General features: G+C 38.8%; 2 protein-coding genes across 3 annotated transcripts in view; both read right to left on the bottom strand.

Moving 5' to 3' along the window:
• arhgap21b (Rho GTPase activating protein 21b) overlaps positions 1-7930 on the bottom strand; it is a 33765-nt gene extending 25835 nt beyond the window's left edge. For both annotated transcript variants that reach the window (XM_019262227.2, XM_010729992.3), the window contains exons 1-2: positions 7680-7930; positions 6527-6720 (exon numbers count right to left, since the gene is read on the bottom strand). In XM_019262227.2, coding sequence (XP_019117772.1) covers positions 6527-6589 — 63 coding nt within the window. In that variant the 5' untranslated portion in view covers positions 6590-6720; positions 7680-7930. The remainder of the gene's footprint in view (positions 1-6526; positions 6721-7679) is intronic.
• Positions 7931-9654: 1724 nt separating this feature from the next.
• Positions 9655-17280, bottom strand: LOC104918289 (hypoxanthine-guanine phosphoribosyltransferase). Its single transcript, XM_010729991.3, has 9 exons — positions 17061-17280; positions 16736-16842; positions 15474-15657; positions 14893-14958; positions 12604-12621; positions 11001-11083; positions 10748-10794; positions 10528-10604; positions 9655-10378 (listed from the first exon to the last, which is right to left on the bottom strand). The coding sequence occupies exons 1-9, from the start codon at positions 17205-17207 to the stop codon at positions 10331-10333; spliced, it is 777 nt and encodes a 258-aa protein (XP_010728293.2). The 5' UTR covers positions 17208-17280; the 3' UTR covers positions 9655-10330.
• Positions 17281-17754: the final 474 nt, after the last annotated feature.

The following is a 17754-nucleotide window of genomic DNA, read 5'->3' on the forward strand; positions in this document are numbered from 1 at the left end:
ATTCATTAAAGTTAGACAAAGTTTAGGGGAAAGTGGGCTTTTGGAAAACATTACAAGCTGTACAGTGTTTACAGTCAAGTCATGATATCCTATTTTCACAGCTGGAGAGTAGAGCATGTCAGGCTTCAGGGCTTTAGACACCCACCCCTGTGTTTACTGGCTATTTATAGCCTCACACCTTTGTGATATCATGTGTGCAGCAACACCCCCTCCTTTTACTCAGATCTCCACATATCATATTCCCTCTTCCAGTAAGACTTTCAGGAACACCTATGTATTTTTTTTCCCCCCCTCACCCAGTCTCAAACAAACTCTCCCCTCCCCCCATGAAGCATAGACCATCCCCACAATGTGAGGAATTTGATGAGCTTGCATTCACGCTATCTCTGCCTGGGCAGATATGTTGAGTAAAATGTCATAAAAATCAGAGTGAGTCACCTACGTTAACATAAACAGTGCTGAACTACAATAAAAAGAGACATTTGTCTACTTGTAACTACTGCAGTTGCAAAACCAAACAAACAAAAAAAAAATCTGGCCTGTATGTTTCGATAGAAGAGATATAAACAAATTTGAACAGCAGTCCTACTTGATCCAGCTGTTGCAGGGAGTTACGAATGAGCCAAACCACATTTTAAAAAATAAACATGAGCAACACCAACTTCAAACCACCGATATCCCGTGCAACTGCTGTGCATGTGTCACAGGCTCAACATTCAACCTCACACTCAATGCTTCATTAGAAATAGATTCTGAGCCTGCCTGGAGGTCTGGACCAAGTTAAAGCATGTTTCAGTGTGCTCTTTGCAGAATGTTTTACTGCTTTCTCAGCAACAAGAAACCTGCTTTTCAACCATATATATATATTTTCCAGAAAGAGGCAGCAATTTACACATTAATCAAAGTGTATTTTAAGTGACGTCTAGAGCTATTGGACAAATAAGTTAAAACATGTATAGTGTAGAGGAGTATGGTCTCACAGCCCGACACTGGCTGACTGGGAAACAGAGCTGCAGGTGCAGCTGACACCCATGTAGTTTGATGAAACTTGCAAAACAGGTTTTACTGTGTATAACCAAGCTGTTCTGTGATACAGGCGCTTCCATGCTGTAGTCTGTGTCTGTACTGGCTCTGGGCGCTTTAACGCAACAAGAAACATTCAAATCCATACCCGGAAAAGCGCTTTTGGTGATATGACAATAGATCAACTGGATGTTTGAAATGCCTGCACAGCTCCCCTCATGTCTCCAGGTCAAGCCGATCCCAGTCTACTGGAACTGATTTAGCAGCCAATGCACAGGGCAATTTCCAACCGTCTGATCTTTATATGTGGACGACAGAAAGGGGGGTTAGGGGTGAGGGGGGCCTCCTGACGGACACATGCCAAGCAGTGTTATCATTGCATAGTTAATGCTGCTGTGACATTCCAGGTCAATAAATTCCAGACCAGCATTTCCCTTATGGTTTCCCTTTCGCCTTAAAAAATAAAAAAGAATTATTATTAAAAGGCTGGAGAACAAAGCGAAGGATCCGGTGTGAACCTGGTAGACCAGATTGATGGCGCATTCAAACAAGAGGTCAAAAGAAAGAAAATTATGAGATTACTTGTTTCAAAAGGGGCGACAAAGAGATGCACATTAAAAGGAACACCCACATCAAAACACGCACCTACCCTCTCCTGTACCGCAAATGAATGCCTCTCGGCCATTTATGAATCACTAGAATGCGAGACTGATATTTGCACGGGGTGAGGCAGCTGGGAGAGAGTTCTCAGAAGGCATTGTTCTGTAGCTCTTGGATTCAAGAAGTGTCCAGGCCTCTCGGTGTGTGAATACTAATTTTTAAAACCCATCACATCCAAGAACATCTGGTGATATTTTCTTTTTTGTCAATAAATCCTCAAGAAACAGCAAAACCAACAATGAACCGATCCCCGAAACAATCACTCTTTATTGGAAAAAGCCTGATGCACTGTGGCTCATTCCTCTGTGCCACAAACATCCATTATTGTCCAAAGACTATTAAAAATCACATTAACAAACCAGTGCAGTGGTGTGCTCTGGTTGACATGTTCCTTCATTATGATGAACATGTGCACTGTTGTTTGTTGTGTAAATCCACTTAAACCATCCTGCTGCCATAAATACTCACTAGAAGACTGAATGTGAATTAATCCACAGCTGAAAATAGTTCCCCAGCAAATGCAGCATTTACTCTGACATTTGCTAGAAAAGAAAATACAGTGCCCAGATTACCGAGCCTCTTTTCTTTTAAGTGAAAGTATGCATTAATGATCTGTTTTTAAGGATTTACGTCTTCTGTGTGAATTAATGAGCTTGGGGGCTGAGAGTCACAGACAGGCGGGGAAGTTGATTTGTCGTCTTTTCCTGAGATCCGCTGAGTTTTATCTTGTTAACACATCCCTCAAATAATAAACGAAGACATGATGGCACCACCACAACATTGTCTATGGTTGGTGTTTTATCCGTTTTTTACTCTTCTTCTTGCATGGTTATCATACAGTTCCAATGAATTTTGTGAGCATGTTGAATGAGCTGAGGCGACAAATCCTGACCCATTGAGACTGAAGCTCTTCAAAATCTATTCCTGTTTAACAAATGGTACAACGTTTGTACCTTCATATTAGGTGACATGTTAAATCCAGAGTACATGTGGTCATTTTCGGAGAGATTGTAAGGTGACTACATCTGTGGTTCACCCACCACAGAGATTAGAGAGTAGACATACCAGTACCTCCCACTAACATCAGACATTTCGGTGGAAACACTGAACGTGCACAGCTGTTTACACACCACAAATGTTGATATCTAGAGGCTGTGTGCAGACTGAAAAAGAAACTGGAATTTCCACCTTGTTCTTTTTTAACAAAATATTATGAAACCAGACAGCATGGCATGTATGCTTTAAAAGAAAAGCCCTCTGCTGACATCATCAAATGACACATTACAAGGACCACATGACATCAGCACTAAAAACATCAGTACACAGCCTTAAAATGTGAGGAAACCTAGTTCTCTGTGGGCTGCTACATTCTACACCACATCCCGTCCAAACCAAGCACTTAACTGTGAAAAGCCTAAGATAATGATACAGAGGGCCACTGGTGCGCCCTGGGCGTTCCAGTCTTGTAGGCAAGGTTAGGGGCATCATTATTCAGCCTATGTAGACACGTGGTGCGTTTCTTGCGTGCCACACTTCCAGTTGTAGAGATAGGACACAGAACAGTCCTGTGGGTACAGCTCCTGCAGGATGTCTTTCTAAAAAATGCCTTTTCATTAAAAGTTTTCTAGCGTCATTCTCCTGAAAAGCACTTTTAAACTTCTCCAGTGGCTCTGTAACAGTGGAGAAAATGACATGTATTTTACCAATTGTAGAGTTGGGCAATAAGCAGTTTCATTCTGAAACTGATAAGTATGATAATTTTTGTTTCATGTTGGTACAGGCAGGAGACTTCAATAACTACAGTGAATGGACACAGTAGTAAGAAAAACCTGGCCAATACAGTACAATCTAACACAGTAGGTGAGAAATATTACCTTTCTGACACTTACATAATGTACCTTTACAATGTGTCAGACAAAGACTAGTTCAACTCCGTAACCACTTTTTTTCCTGGAACACTTTGTACTTTTTGATCGAAAAAGAGTTTTTCCATAGGAAAATACTCAAAGTAAAACTGTGGGCTAAAACATAAACTGATTATCTAATTATCCTTTGTGTGAATAAACACAACATTTTTTAATTTACTGAGATATCTCAATAGAAAAAGAAAAGTCAACCCAGAAGCAGCTGAATGAAGCATATGGATGACACACTGCATCTGCTGGAAACAGTATCACTGAATGAATTAAAGCTGTGCATCATCCCTCCATATGTCTTCAAGCTGAATAAAATTCAATAAAAACCAAAAGACACAAGCAACCATCCCTTCTCAGGAAGAATTATTAGTGCTGTAGTGACAAATCAACTGTCCACAGCAGAGTTTAACCATGAGACTGGCCTGCTTAAACATCCCACTCTCATCTGCGGGACGAAATTACTATTACAGAAACAGCTGTTTGGTCATTTCTCTCACAAAGCTTGGTCAAAGCTTGAGCACGTTGATTGGAAGGAATGATTTGGATATTCTTAGCGAAACAGAAACTGAGCAATGAGGAAAAACTGAATCACAAAGCCCATCTCTTATGGTTTCCCCTGAGACATCACAGACACAACCATAATGCCACAGGAAGTAACAGACTTCTTTTATCCAATTGAAGGTCAATTTTCCCTTCCGATTGCCATCAGTTAGCCATGCGATGCCTGCGCAGGGGGTTCTGTAAAAGGCAGCCAATGAGATAAACACTGAGCTTTAACGAGGCCAAGATTGTGGGGACAGCAGGGTCTGTTTGTCAATCGCTCCCATACAGTGCTAAATATGGATCATGATTCATCATCCCAAACGAGTAAATTCATTTCACTCCACTCTCATTTCTGTTGGATAACAAGCTGATGTGCAGGTATTACAAACAATGAAAGGTTTGTACTCATCATATAGACGTATAACAGCAGCAGGCACAACGAATCTCTACTGAAAACTCAATATCTGACTAGAGGAATCAAGTAGATGAAGGAGACATTAAGCTAACTCTGTCTGCCATTTGGACTCAGCTGCAAGTTTTGAATACCAGGCACTATTCAAATGATAAAGCAGACAAACACTGCAGTGTAGAGGAAAAAACAAACCACCAGATAAATTATTTCTCTATCAGGTTGTTGCCAGCACAACATACACAAGCATTATCTACCAGGCCAATCCGTTGTAAAGGTCAAAAGAAAAGAAAGACTGCATGACTAGCGCAGTATCAGAAGAGAAGGAAGGCTAAATGTTGACTTACATGAAAGTAGCTACCAAAGGCAGCTCATCATATATATAGATATTTTCTAGAAAGACCTGAAGTGCCAGTTTAAGAGCATTTATTTCCACTTTTTTTTGTTGAAGATCTTTCTCTCCACATTAGAGACAATAACTCATCCTCATGCCATGCTTTCTCTGATTAAAAACAAAAAGGCACACCCATCTTTAACATGATGATCAAACTCTAGTCAGCTGAGGAATTCACAAGTCGTTCAGTTTTCTTGCAATGACACATTTAAAATAGTGATTTAAAAAAACATCTACTTAGGAAAGGTCTTAAGTCATTAAATCCACAGTGTCATCATTTCCAGAAAATCCCAGGACCAGAGACTCCAGGGGGTTTCCGGCTCAAAATTAGCACATGAATTGGTTTGTGTGGTAGCCTCATTAGAAGGGCTGCTAAAAAGGAGGATTTCCACTGACCGCACTGTGCTGAGGTTTTCCCTCACAGAATAAAAAAGGAACATCTAAAACATGTTTCTTGTGTGTTTAAATATTTTACATCATGTAATTTAACATTTTTTCATAGTAAATACTGACTCCTGTATATTGCCTGGAGTTATAAACGCATTTTCTGCATCAGAATAGTTAAGTGCCATTACATTCATTCATTAAACTCAGTTACAAGTTAAGAATCTGTGTCCGATGGTCATTTTAACAAAGGTAAGCACATCATCGGAGTTTGTTATTTTAGTTGTGACAGTGAAAAAGACAAGGATTCAACGCAAGATGTCTCTGCAGGATGACTTAATCTGGATGAGCTCTGACTATGTTTAAACACCAAAAATATATTTCCAGGGCTCTGGAGAGAAACTCATGAATATAAATAAATAAAAAAACAAACCTAATACTGAGTCTATTACTTGCTAATTTGATATCCCGTTGAGTCTGCTCTATTTAATGGCCTAAAAATCAGTCAGTACATTTTGTCCGTTAAAGGTAATAACATAAGGAGCCTTACATCCCTCATTAAGAGACTATACACAGAAAAGCAGGGAGTCTTAAGTGGAGAGCTGGATATTAGATTAAAGGCAATGGAGGGAATGAAAGAAAACTACATATTCTATAAATAAACATGATAGGCTGCTACCTAGTTTACCATGAAGGTCTTTATTCAGCCAACAAGCTTTCAGAGGAGCAGATGGTGTCCTGTCTGGTATTACAGGGGTCACAGCTTACAAAATCTGAAAGACGGGTCTTGAATAAACGGGTTCAATGCCGTTGTCTCCTCCCATTTCCTCCAGTGATGAGTTTGATTAAAATTTCAAATCTAATTAAAACCTGTCTTTTGATATCTTCATCTGTGATAATCAACCCAAGAGAGAGAGAAAAAAAACAAGCTCATGGACAAACCTGACTATAATGGCTAAAAGAAGCAAAAGAAGGATCGCTGGTGATTTAAAGAGCAAAACAATCCCAACAGTTGTTACAAGCACAAACAGCTGGGCCAAAGTGTCAAACACATTACTCCCCCCACCAACACCAAACTGAGAGAAGACCAGAGAGTCAGTTGCCCTCAAAAATCACTTTCACGATCACCATTTGAAACGCTTCATTCAACATTTCACAAGTAACGTCACAAAGCGTGATGTCTGAGTTGTTGTTTACCTCGCAGAAAGAAGATCTTGCTTGTTGTCTCTCATCATCTTGAACCCAACGTGATGCCATCATTCAACTAGACTTAAAATCCTGTAATCCGTGAACGCCCACATCGAAAAAAAGGTAGCTACAGCAGGATGCAGGAAAATATGTTCCACTTTGTCTGGTTTACACCGCCATTCGTGCTCGGCTTCTTAGTCCATCTGTTACAGAGAGAGAGAAAAGGGGGGAGAGATGTGTTATTGCTGCATTTAATTTTGTTAAATTACGGGCTTATTTTTAAAACAAATTACTCAGATGTGACACCTCACACTGTTTAAAGGGTCTGTAAAACATGCATGCATGGCTCAGTTGTTTCACACATGTGACAGTAGACCATCCGTGTTTGATTTTGGACAACCAACATTATGCAACAGGTGCTGACATGAAACTTCCCCACCTGATGTCTGCGTGACATAACAAAGCTTCACTATACACTAAACTATGATATAATGTGACCATATGTTTGATAACAAAAGCACTCAAAGCTAAACTTATTTGAATTATTACCGTAAGTTTTGTAGACATGTGGACAGGCGACGGGACAAACCCAATCACCACCGCATTATTCACGCAACAACAATTTAGGCTTGTTGTCGTCAGCTCGAAGCACAACAACGTGGATAGTCAACACTGCATAATGAATGGCCAGCAACAAGTGTGGACTACAGACTGGAGCCAGGGCGAACATTCACGTTTGAAATTAAAAGTTACAACACACCTATAAAAAAAAACACCATTATAAACCAACGAGTGACCTCAGCTGGTGATAGTGTTTGTGTTTCGATAAGAAAACCGCCGCTTGTGTGATTTAAAGATGGTGAATTTGAATTTCTCTCTCGTCTGAGATCGATGGTCAACTGGAACAGAGCGTGCCCGTGCTGTTGTTCTCAAGCGACCCACAGAAAGTACCTTTTCCCTTTGTTACTCTCAATAAAACACCAGCATGAAAAAGTAGAAAAGTGCGACATGAGACGCCCTATCCACCCCTACGTGTTATACATCCAGTGAACGCTACCTGTGGAGCTTGTAAAGTGGGCAACGACCCAACAAACTGCGGTTAACAGGCTGCTAGCGCTGCGGTTAGCACGCGTGCTAACGGCTGGAGTTGAAACAAAGTTACCTGTGTGTAGTTGTGGAGAGTCGCTACAGGCGGGCAACGGCGGCGGCGGTTGTTGTCCATAAAAGCGACAAAACAAAGTGAAATCATAGCGCGGGGGAGCTCCGAGATAGTCAGGCGTTTGTCATAATTTAATATAGTTTGAGTACAAACGGCTTCCCGGTGATTAATCCAAACCCCACTCAGGGGAGGCGCATGGTGCAGTTTTGTAGCTGGAATTTTTTTTTTTTTTTTTTTTTGCTTCCAGCGTTCCCGACTCTCTGGGAGTCCACCTTCGGTCAACAGGACCCTCTCGGCCAATCACAGGCGGCGTTCTATTTGAGCGGGCCAATCAGCAGCGAGTTTACAAAAAAAAAAAAAAAAAAAGTCGCCGCGGCTGCACTGTTAAAAAGGTGGTGTTTTCTAACCGTTCCAACGGAGTTCAACGAGTCGAGAGAGACACACACACACACACCCTCTCTCTGGGGATGACAAAGTTCATAAGTCCACATTTCATATCTTTATATTTTAATCACATTTACTTGTTTTATTTGAACAACAAGGCTTGAACGAGGAGTCACATGTGCTGGTTCAAAGTGAGGTCGAACAGGGCTGGCATGTGGATGGCAGTGGATGTGGAATGTGAGTTCACACATACCACACTGCATATAATCTTTTCTCTCATCTCATGCTGCTATTGTACACTGCCCAGAAGCAGATTATTCGAATTAAACGCTCAAACACCGACACTCCTTTAACTACATGCAATCTTTAACAGATTGTAGCCGTAGACTAAAATAAATGCAGAGATCCTCAGAGCCCTGACAAATGTCCCTTTTATTCCTCTCCAGCATAAGGGACCACCTGTTCTTGGGATTGGCAGCTTTTGTTGCAGAGGTCAGTTTAGGGAGGAGACTTTCACAAAGCTGTCCTGTCCAGCCAGTTCTACTTCCAGTGGCTCTACTGTGGATAAAAGCCTTGGAAAATAACTAGTAGATGTTACATACAAAGTGTCTGTGAACTACTTTCCCCCAAAGTACTGTAAATAACCAATTTGCCATCATTCCTTTTTGAGATACTTTGTATTTGATTGCATTTCAGGGTTAACTAGCAAATTTCATAAACAAATCATAAGATCAGTTTATAAAAATGATGTATTGTTACAAATTAAACTATCACTTGCAAAAAAAGTAGTTGAAATCAGCAGCATCTACAACACAATCCACTATATACTACTAAAAACTAATACAAATATATAATAATATTCACAAGGGACAATTTTCTGCACACCCTATTGTCATTTTTATAGTGCGGCAATGCTACTTCTACATAAGTAAAGGATTTGAATAAGTGTTCCACCTCGGGCAAAAAGTATTTACTAAAACGTAGGATGGTAATAATGTGCAGTACTTCACAAAGTCTTAATGACTTTGGAGCTAAATTCTGTTAAAAGGTCAGAGTCATTCACTGTAATCCCCAGCAGACCTCAGTACCAAGGGAAGAAAAAACGGTTTTGTCTTTATGGCACTTTGTGTTCCCTGCTTAAAGACTGGGAGTCGTATGTCAGGTGTATACAAAGAGGACAGTAGCTCAACACAACGGACTCTCTTTTGTTCCTTTTACTAGTTTTGTTTTTTAATACTAAAAAATGGTAACCTGATGTTTCAGGATGTGGCTTTGACCGGTTTGAAAAACAGAGAGATACAATCATACATCCGTTAACAAAAAGGTGGAGCCATTTCGTTTTTGAAAATTTGTTTTTTTCAGTACGCACAACGACCCAGCAGCTTAGTACAGACTGTGTAAAAAGAAATGATTAAAACGCCATTCAACATTATGTGTCGATGACTCAGAGCCTTCCTTTGTATGTCATTAGCCTAAGAAAAACATGAGGTACACAAGGTTTTTCTTTCCAGTGAGCTCAACCAAGACACTTTAACAAGTTTGATCTGGAAATGTATTTCATAAGACAACAGAGAATGTAAGAATAAAAACATAGAACTGTTAAAAATACTTTACTGATATGTTAATTTACAAAAGGAAATACAGAAAAGACAATCCCACTAAACCTCAAACACTAAAAAACAGAAAGAGGTAGTTAGCACACTTAGTGTTTACAGAACTACTTTGTTTGCTCCTGAGCATTAAAAAGGTGACAGCAGGAGAACTACTTAAGAGAACATCAAACAGACCACGAACAGGTGAAGAAATGTAAACTACTATCTCAAACTTGCTCCTAAAAACAACTCCCTTTTCTTTATCTCATCACACACTGACTTAAAAACTCACATTCATACAGATTTGTCATGATTATCAAGGTCTTTACATTGCATACACGTAGTAAGAAGTAGAACTGAGATGTCTTTTGTGTTAGAGTCAAACTAACAAAGGCAAACAGTGGCATTAAACAGTTTCCAAGTGAATCAGTTCTGTAAACACAAAGAACAAGGCTGAAGCGTGTTCCAGCTTTGCTAAAATTAACAATTAAATGTCAGTCTCTATTGTTAAAACAGATAAATGTCTCATAGTAGGAATGTTATAACAAAACTGCTTCCCAGTGATTGAGATCAAATGTCACGATAGCAGCTGTGAGTGAGTGGCATCTCAGGGAAAATGTTCAGGCTTGCTGTTAGATGACATCTGTGTGACAGTTGCCGCTTTTGTAATACTTTTTTTTAAATCTTGTATTTATTCTTCCCACCTTCGCTGATCACGCAGATATGCTGAAAGATAAATAAAAGAGAACAAAAACAACAGTCAAAAGGCAGAATATATCTGATCTGATGCTTATGTCATGGCCGGTGTTACTGGACACCCATTATGAGCTTTTCCTCTGAACAGAGTGACTGACTAACATAACAGAGTGACTTACATTTAGATCTCTAAAATACTCATTGTAGTCTAGGGCATAGCCAACCACAAATCGATTGGGTATCTCAAAGCCGACATCTGAAATCAAAGATAAAGAGAAACATCAACTGTAAGTATTTTCATAACCCACTGACTCATGGAGTCTAACAAGCTGCAACAATTGTTTTAACCGTGAAAGAGGCAGTGAGTCAAATATATACAAGGGTGGGTCAGGTACATACAGTCAGGAAGACATGCCGAGTTATGTGGTACTCTCTTCACCAGCAGTCTGCAGGACATAAAAGCAGACATTACGTATGATCATGCGATATCCTTTTCTACTGTTATATAGGACATCAATGGGCAGCAGTCATTTTAACAATAGTCACTTATTCTTTCTCTTTCGGTCTAGACTGGAAGGAGGAAATTGAGTGATTCACAAAGCAAATCAACTGGGCTGGTTTTGTTTTTGAGTTCTTTACAGTGATAACCTACCCTGCTACTTTGATCATTTTGGGCCCGAAGGCTTCAACATGCTTCAGGAGAGTCTTCATTGTCTTTCCGGTACCTACAATGGCCTATAAAAGGGAATGAGAGAAAATCTAAAGTGAGAAAGCAAGAGATTGCCAGTAAGGGACTGCAGACTAAAAACAGATTCATCTCACACTGTAGAAGTGAAAAGGAAGAAGTTGGTATTACGTAACTGTTTGAGGGCCTTCTCTAAAAATTACTTGACCAAAAAAAAAACAAAAAAAAAAAACTGTGATGTTTTATACAAGACCGTGACCTCTTGCATTAAGAAGAGGTACAAGAAGTGGTGGAACGAGGCCACAGAAGTTTGCTTTGTCATGTTGATAGGTAGGTAGGTCAACATGCCCTTCTTCATCTAGAATTGACTGTCCTTACACACTCACACGAAACATTTTTCACACAGGATATGGAAGCAGGTGAGAAGAGCGCAGGAGTGTCGTGTTACTCATGTAAAGCTGGTTCTTAACGTAAATGTAACCCAAGTATGAACAGCTAATCAAATAAAGAAGAACAAATGCAGCTCTTACTTTGCTCTGTTTTGTTTTTAAATGTTGTTCTAATGAATTTCTTTGCTGTGTGTAAAGCACTCTGGATTATCACCACTTCTGTATATAACCTCTATTACTCTGAAACACAGGGAAGATAGTCAATACATTTTTTACAGGAAACCTTTGACAGCTTGTCCTATGGAGGAAAAGAGGCTTAAAAACAGAGAAATGACAATTTATCCTGATTGTGATGTGTAGTTGTCTTCCATCAAAAGTAAAATAACTGATTTTAAAAGGTACATAAAGGCTATTAAATTATAGTATTTAAAGTACTTGGATTTTTTGATTTTTTTTTGGCCACTTGGAGGCAATGTAACAAGCTGTAAACAACTTTAGCATTTATTCAGAGGGTCTCTGTGGCTCTATGTGGTGTAGCTGAAAGCAGCTAAAAAGCAAATGGTTGAAAAATGCAAAAATACATCTGTGAATCACTGCGAATTCATAATTATGAGTGAACCCTTTTACATAAATTTGTTAATTTCCAATCCTTGGTAAAACTGCAACATTTAAAAATACATCTTTATTTGATAATGAATGAAGAATCAAAGAAAATATAAAACAGATTAATCTGAAATTCCACATGAAGGAGTTTCCATTACTTGCTGCAATAGCAGCCAGTCAATAAATAACAGCAAGGCCGTAATCACAGATGCTTGAGCACTGAGTAATCAGTGTTGTTTCAAAAGATTGAATCATATGATGTCCACGTATAGTAAGGAACGATGACTGAATGACTGTATTGAGTTATTTCCCGTAAAGGTCTTCTTCTTTCCTCACACACTTACTCTCACTACAATACTCAATTATTGTGAAAGTTTGTGATCATGTTGGAAAAAACTGCTCATATTCCCCAAATATAGGCCAACCAATTAAAAAAGTTTCCTTGCAATGAACTCCTGAAGAAAAAAAACAAACTTGAAATGGCTTCTCTTGACCTGGATAGCCGACCACAGCAAGAAATACAATAGGCTCATTTTGTGAAGAGGAAAAACTGAGAGGGAGAAACATGGTTGACTCACCTCCACAATCAGTACGTTCTTACGGGAGCATGTTGGGGAGCAGAGAGAGAGAGAGGAAAGCAAACAATTACTCTTGGTTAGGAACAGATAAGAAACTGCTGTATCTTCTGATCAACCACACGCACATTCCAAGATAACAGTCGCACAGACATATGGAGCAAAAAAAAACAAAAAAACTATATTGCTGATAAAATAAAAGTGACAAAGTACTTTTAAAACAAGTTAACAGACTGAATTTTTTGTTGTTGTGCAGCACAAGAAAACCAAAAAGGAAATTATCTTCTATAACCCTCATTGACATTTGATATCTCTTGCAGCCAGTCTTTAAATGTCATAAATAGCAGAGATTCTGCAAATGTTTATCTAATCAACTGGAGGCAACTGGCCCCTATTTATATTAACAGTCACAATCTAAGCTTCACTTCATCTTTGCTGGGTCAAGATAAAAAAACAAACTTTTAAGTACCATGTAACAATGTAGTCTACTTTTCAAACAAAGGATTTAGCCAAGCATGTAATCATGCTTTGTGTAGGACTCATTATTCATTCGGATTTATTTAGAGTGCAGTAAACCCCTGAGAAATGCAAAAGGAATAAGCTATATATTAAAGTCCATGCAGAAAGGGGAAGCTACTGTCTGTCAGAGACACTGCAAGGAAGCAATATAATATGAAGTGTGTAATATATTTCTTATCGCAGTTAGTTCACTTCTTCCAGCAAAACATCGCAGCATTCTGTTACAAACAGGCGACTAAATTTAGATGTACATCACAGGGAGCTCTGGGATTTCACAAGCACACTTAAAAATACTGTGAGCAAAGCAGCCGGCAATGACTCAAGCTTACTACCTCATATCCTATTCATGTTTCAGGCATTTATGCCACGCCTGGCTACAGTGCATATTAGTGCGTGTGCTCGGCTAAAGGGTGTGTGCATGTGTGTGTGACTGTCAGTGTTCAAATCAGCTGATTTATATTACCTAGAAATACTTGTGAATTTATAACTGCTGTAGTGGTCGAGTAATTCATCCCTGTGCGTGCATACACACGCACAAACAGATGTGTTGTGAGAAAAGGATGAGCGTGTGTGTGTAGACATGCACACTTGACAAACAACCTGTAGATCTTGTGTCGAAGCGTGAACATCGGGTGTGTGATAGTTGTGCTGAGACTGGAAAGGAGTAAGTGATGGGACGCAGCAAAGTGGCCAAAGTTGCTACAGTAAGGATTAAGCCTTGAAACCAGGGCATTCTGTAAAACTATGTGTGCAAATAAGAAACTATGTTGATACTTAATAACTCAATAATTAATCGTTTAAGTCATTTTCCAAGCAAATATTTAAGTATTTTCTACTATTTACTATTTTATGTGACACGTAAATGAGTAGCTAAAGTGTTAAGTATTAGGTAATTAGTAAAATGAAAAGTTTAAATAAGTATTATTAAAGTATTGTTTTGGACTATGTGTTGGACAACCCACCTCGGTGGGTCTCTCGAATATTCTAATGGGCATTTTTCACATATTTCTCACAGTTCTGGCATTTATAGAAACACATTCATCTATTTATCTAAATAATATTAGATGGAGCCTTAGGGCAAAAGCAGGGCAAGTTCTTTTATTTCAAACATTTTTTAGAAGCCTCAAAAGAAAAAAAATGTAAAATATTTCACTTTCATTCATGTTCTGAACTTTAAAAATCATCTCACTACCCCTTCAATTCATCTCACGACTAGCCTCAGTTTGGGAATCAGGTTATAAATGTCACCTATAATAACATTTTTACACACTCTGTCAGATCTGGTATCAGTCTCTCTCTCCCACACACACACACACCTACACATACTCTAGTGCAGTGGTTGTACTGATTTTGATTACATGATAAAAGCAGATAAAGAGTGAGTCACAACTCAACAAGTATCATCCTACTCATCTACTATGAGAGTAAGTACAGCCTCCCATTCACACAGATTTTCTCCACTGAGATAAAGTGGGAGAGGCCTTTAAACAATTACATTACAATGGTTGATATCTGATCAGCGCTGGGTTTGTCAGAAACTGCCATCTTTGATCTCCATCACGGAAGCACTGAACCATTTCCTCAGGATGCAGAGGGAGATAGCACATTAGAGGGAAGGCTGCCCTCTTGAGGCTGCCATCTATCAGTACCTCTCATCACCATGTCACTTTTCAGTTTGTTTTATTGTAATAGAGATTATAAAAATGTCCCACAGACGTTGTTCTTTATTAAAAGTCAGGATGCTTTAAATGACATAGATAAGAAGAATATTACCTTTCCAGCTAAAAAAGACAAATCTTCTGCTCCGAGTATGTGAAGATCCTCCGTTGACTGGTCATTCTGAGGAAATCAGAATACAGAAGTGAAAAGTTATGTAATATGTTTTTTTTTTTTTTAAAGGGTAAAAAAATGTGAGTATATTCACAATTTAAAATAATTGATTCCTTATTTGGTACAATGTCAAATAAAGTTACGCCCCTGCCAATCTTTGTGAAAAATAACACAAATTTTTCACAAAGATTTCCATATTCATAGACAGAAATCACCTCTAAATCTGAAACAAATAATACATTTGAGGTCAAAGTGTATTTTATAGCCCAACACAATCACATAATATCATCACTATATTCATTATTTGTCTTCATGTTGGCCGCATATAACATCACATTCAAAGCAAACTTACACAAAGATACCACTGTCATAATGTTGTACAAAACGTAACTCACACATCTTCTGACTGAGTCATGGGACTCATAACTATCACAGCTGATAATATGAAGTATGAAAGAAGAGGGCACTTAAGTCAAACTGTCGGCATCCGAGTACTGTCGGTGCAGAAGTGGGCAGAGGCTCACCAGGTAGCTCTTGAGACGGATGAAGTGGACTCTCATGGGGATTGTGCGGTTGGAGTTTCGGCTAAGAGCCTTGATCCTGTCCACCAGGTCGGCACAGAACTGGTAGCCTCCTTTCAGCACACACAGCACCACGATGTCATGGTCCCCCAGGTCATCCATGATGTTTCGAGCCAGACGTTCTGTCCTGAAACAAAGTGAAGAGTGAACTTCCTCTTTAACTCTCCGAAGAAAAGCTGTATGTCGTCATCTAGCAGTTCATGTTTGTAGGCTGACATATGTAACTCCAGGAGTATCTGCCACGTTTTTTTGTTTGAATATTAGCAGGTTAGGTCAAAAACAAACAAACTGCAGGGGGATTTGGTGGAAGGTTAGGCTACAAGCCAAAGAACAAGCTGAACAGGTTTTGGTGCAGATTTAGGAATTTTTTAACAGATTCTTAATGCAAAACATGTTTAAACATTTTCTCAAGAACTATTTCACTGCAGATAAACTGAATAATATTATTACAATATAAATGTTTTGTATCATTGTTTTACATACTGATGTAGGGCTAATGATTTATTCTGAGTGGAACCATGAGTCTATTGACAAAAAAAGTCATTTATTTGCTTCCAGCTTCTCAAATGTGACGAAGTCATGCATGATAGCAACTTGAATCAATTTGGGTTTTGGACTTTTGGTCGGACAAACAAGACATTTGAAGAAGTTGTCAGGGGATGTGGGGAAGTATAAACAATTTTTCACTATTTTCTGACATCCTACAGCCAAAACAATTAATGTATTAGTCTTAGAGAAAATAACAGATTAACTAAGAGTGAGTTAGGCAGTTAGATAGTTAGTTCTAGCCCTAATTATGAGCATTATTACACAAGATCTTTTTTTAGATATGTGTCTCATGTAATTTCTAATACTATAAAACAGTTTATTACTTTGGATGTCGGTTTTGATTATATTCTGTGTGTGTGTATACTGTGCAACTATAGAAAAAAAGCAGTACTTTTTCATATCAATTTTACAGAATGCTTTGTAGTCGTCTACTTGTGATCATCTTATAGAAGATATACCAAAGCAGCAGCACTTTCATGCAACAAAATATTAAGATTAAGGACAAATGATATCCCCCCGGCCTAAATCTTCCCAAAATCCTTCAGATGTGTCAAATGCCACGTGTAACTTTTTGTGCAACCTCAGAGGAATCACAGCAGTAACATCTGTAGGGTTCAAACATGAGTAGGATTTGAGTTATTAGTCTGATGCTGTACCTGTCCATAATCACGCCATGCGGAATGATGACACAGTCTAAATCTCCGGAGTAGTGAGCTGGATAGCTGAAAAGGTCTAAACTGTAGCCTGTCCAATCATCGTTAATCTGGGAGAAGAAGAAAAAAAGCAGTAAAACACCAAACATGAGTTGTATCATAAAGTTGCAAGAAATCAGTCATAGAGACACGTGTGGCGCTGCAGGAAATAAATCTAGTTGTTTGAACGCGCCTGTGCATCCATGAGTGAGTTAACTTTTCTCGCCACGCAGCACTTGTCTTGCATTCCCTGTCGTGTTTTTTTTTATTATTATTCTTATTAAATTACCACAATCCCGCCGCTTCTTCCTTCGGATTGGACAACAGCGTCTGCCATGTTGTTTTTCTGCCGACACAAAAAGCCTCTTGTCTGAGGAAAGTGGTAGTGCGAGTTTTCAGGAGGATTTGGCACCGTGAGAGGAGAGAGGAGGAGCATCGGAGTGAAGAAACGCTCCCTGTAACCACTGCATTGCCCCCCTCTGTGGTGTGTTATACAGCTCTGCAGCCACCAGGGGCAACATAACACTTATTACACATGCTGGTTTTGTTGTACTTGCCACAGAGCTGCCAGTTTCCACAGTAGTGATGGGAATTTCGGCTCTTTTTTGAGAGCCGGTTCTTTTGGCTCTGCATACTATAAGGAGCCGGCTCTTTCGGCTCCCAAACGGCTCCTCACATTTTATTAATTGGTTTTATTAATTAATTATTATTATTTTTATTATTATTGCTGTTATTATTATTTTTATTTATATTTTATTTTTATTATTATTATTATTTTATATTTTTAAATGTTATTATATTTTATTTATTTTATTTTTGACATTGTAAAGCACTTTGGTCAGTGCATGCGGTGTAAAAATGTGCTATATAAATAAAACATACTAACTATTTAATTAATTTATCACCCAAAATAATGCAATAATGTAATAAATAATGTCTCTCGTCTCCCTCCTGTCGTGTTTGTCCTGTGTGTGTGTGTCTGT

The sequence above is a fragment of the Larimichthys crocea genome, chromosome II (assembly GCF_000972845.2).
Source record: "Larimichthys crocea isolate SSNF chromosome II, L_crocea_2.0, whole genome shotgun sequence".
Classification (NCBI taxonomy): domain Eukaryota; kingdom Metazoa; phylum Chordata; class Actinopteri; family Sciaenidae; genus Larimichthys; species Larimichthys crocea.

Bases quoted from the DNA above. Each gene is read 5' to 3' on its own strand.
- LOC104918289 (XM_010729991.3), bottom strand. From the start codon at position 17,207: ATGCTCCTCCTCTCTCCTCTCACGGTGCCAAATCCTCCTGAAAACTCG. The intron at 16,843-17,060 runs GTAATTTAATAA...TTCTTCTCCCAG, and splicing joins GAAGAAGCGGCGGGATTGTG to ATTAACGATGATTGGACAGG. The intron at 15,658-16,735 runs GTACAGCATCAG...ACTTTGTTTCAG, and splicing joins CATGGCGTGATTATGGACAG to GACAGAACGTCTGGCTCGAA.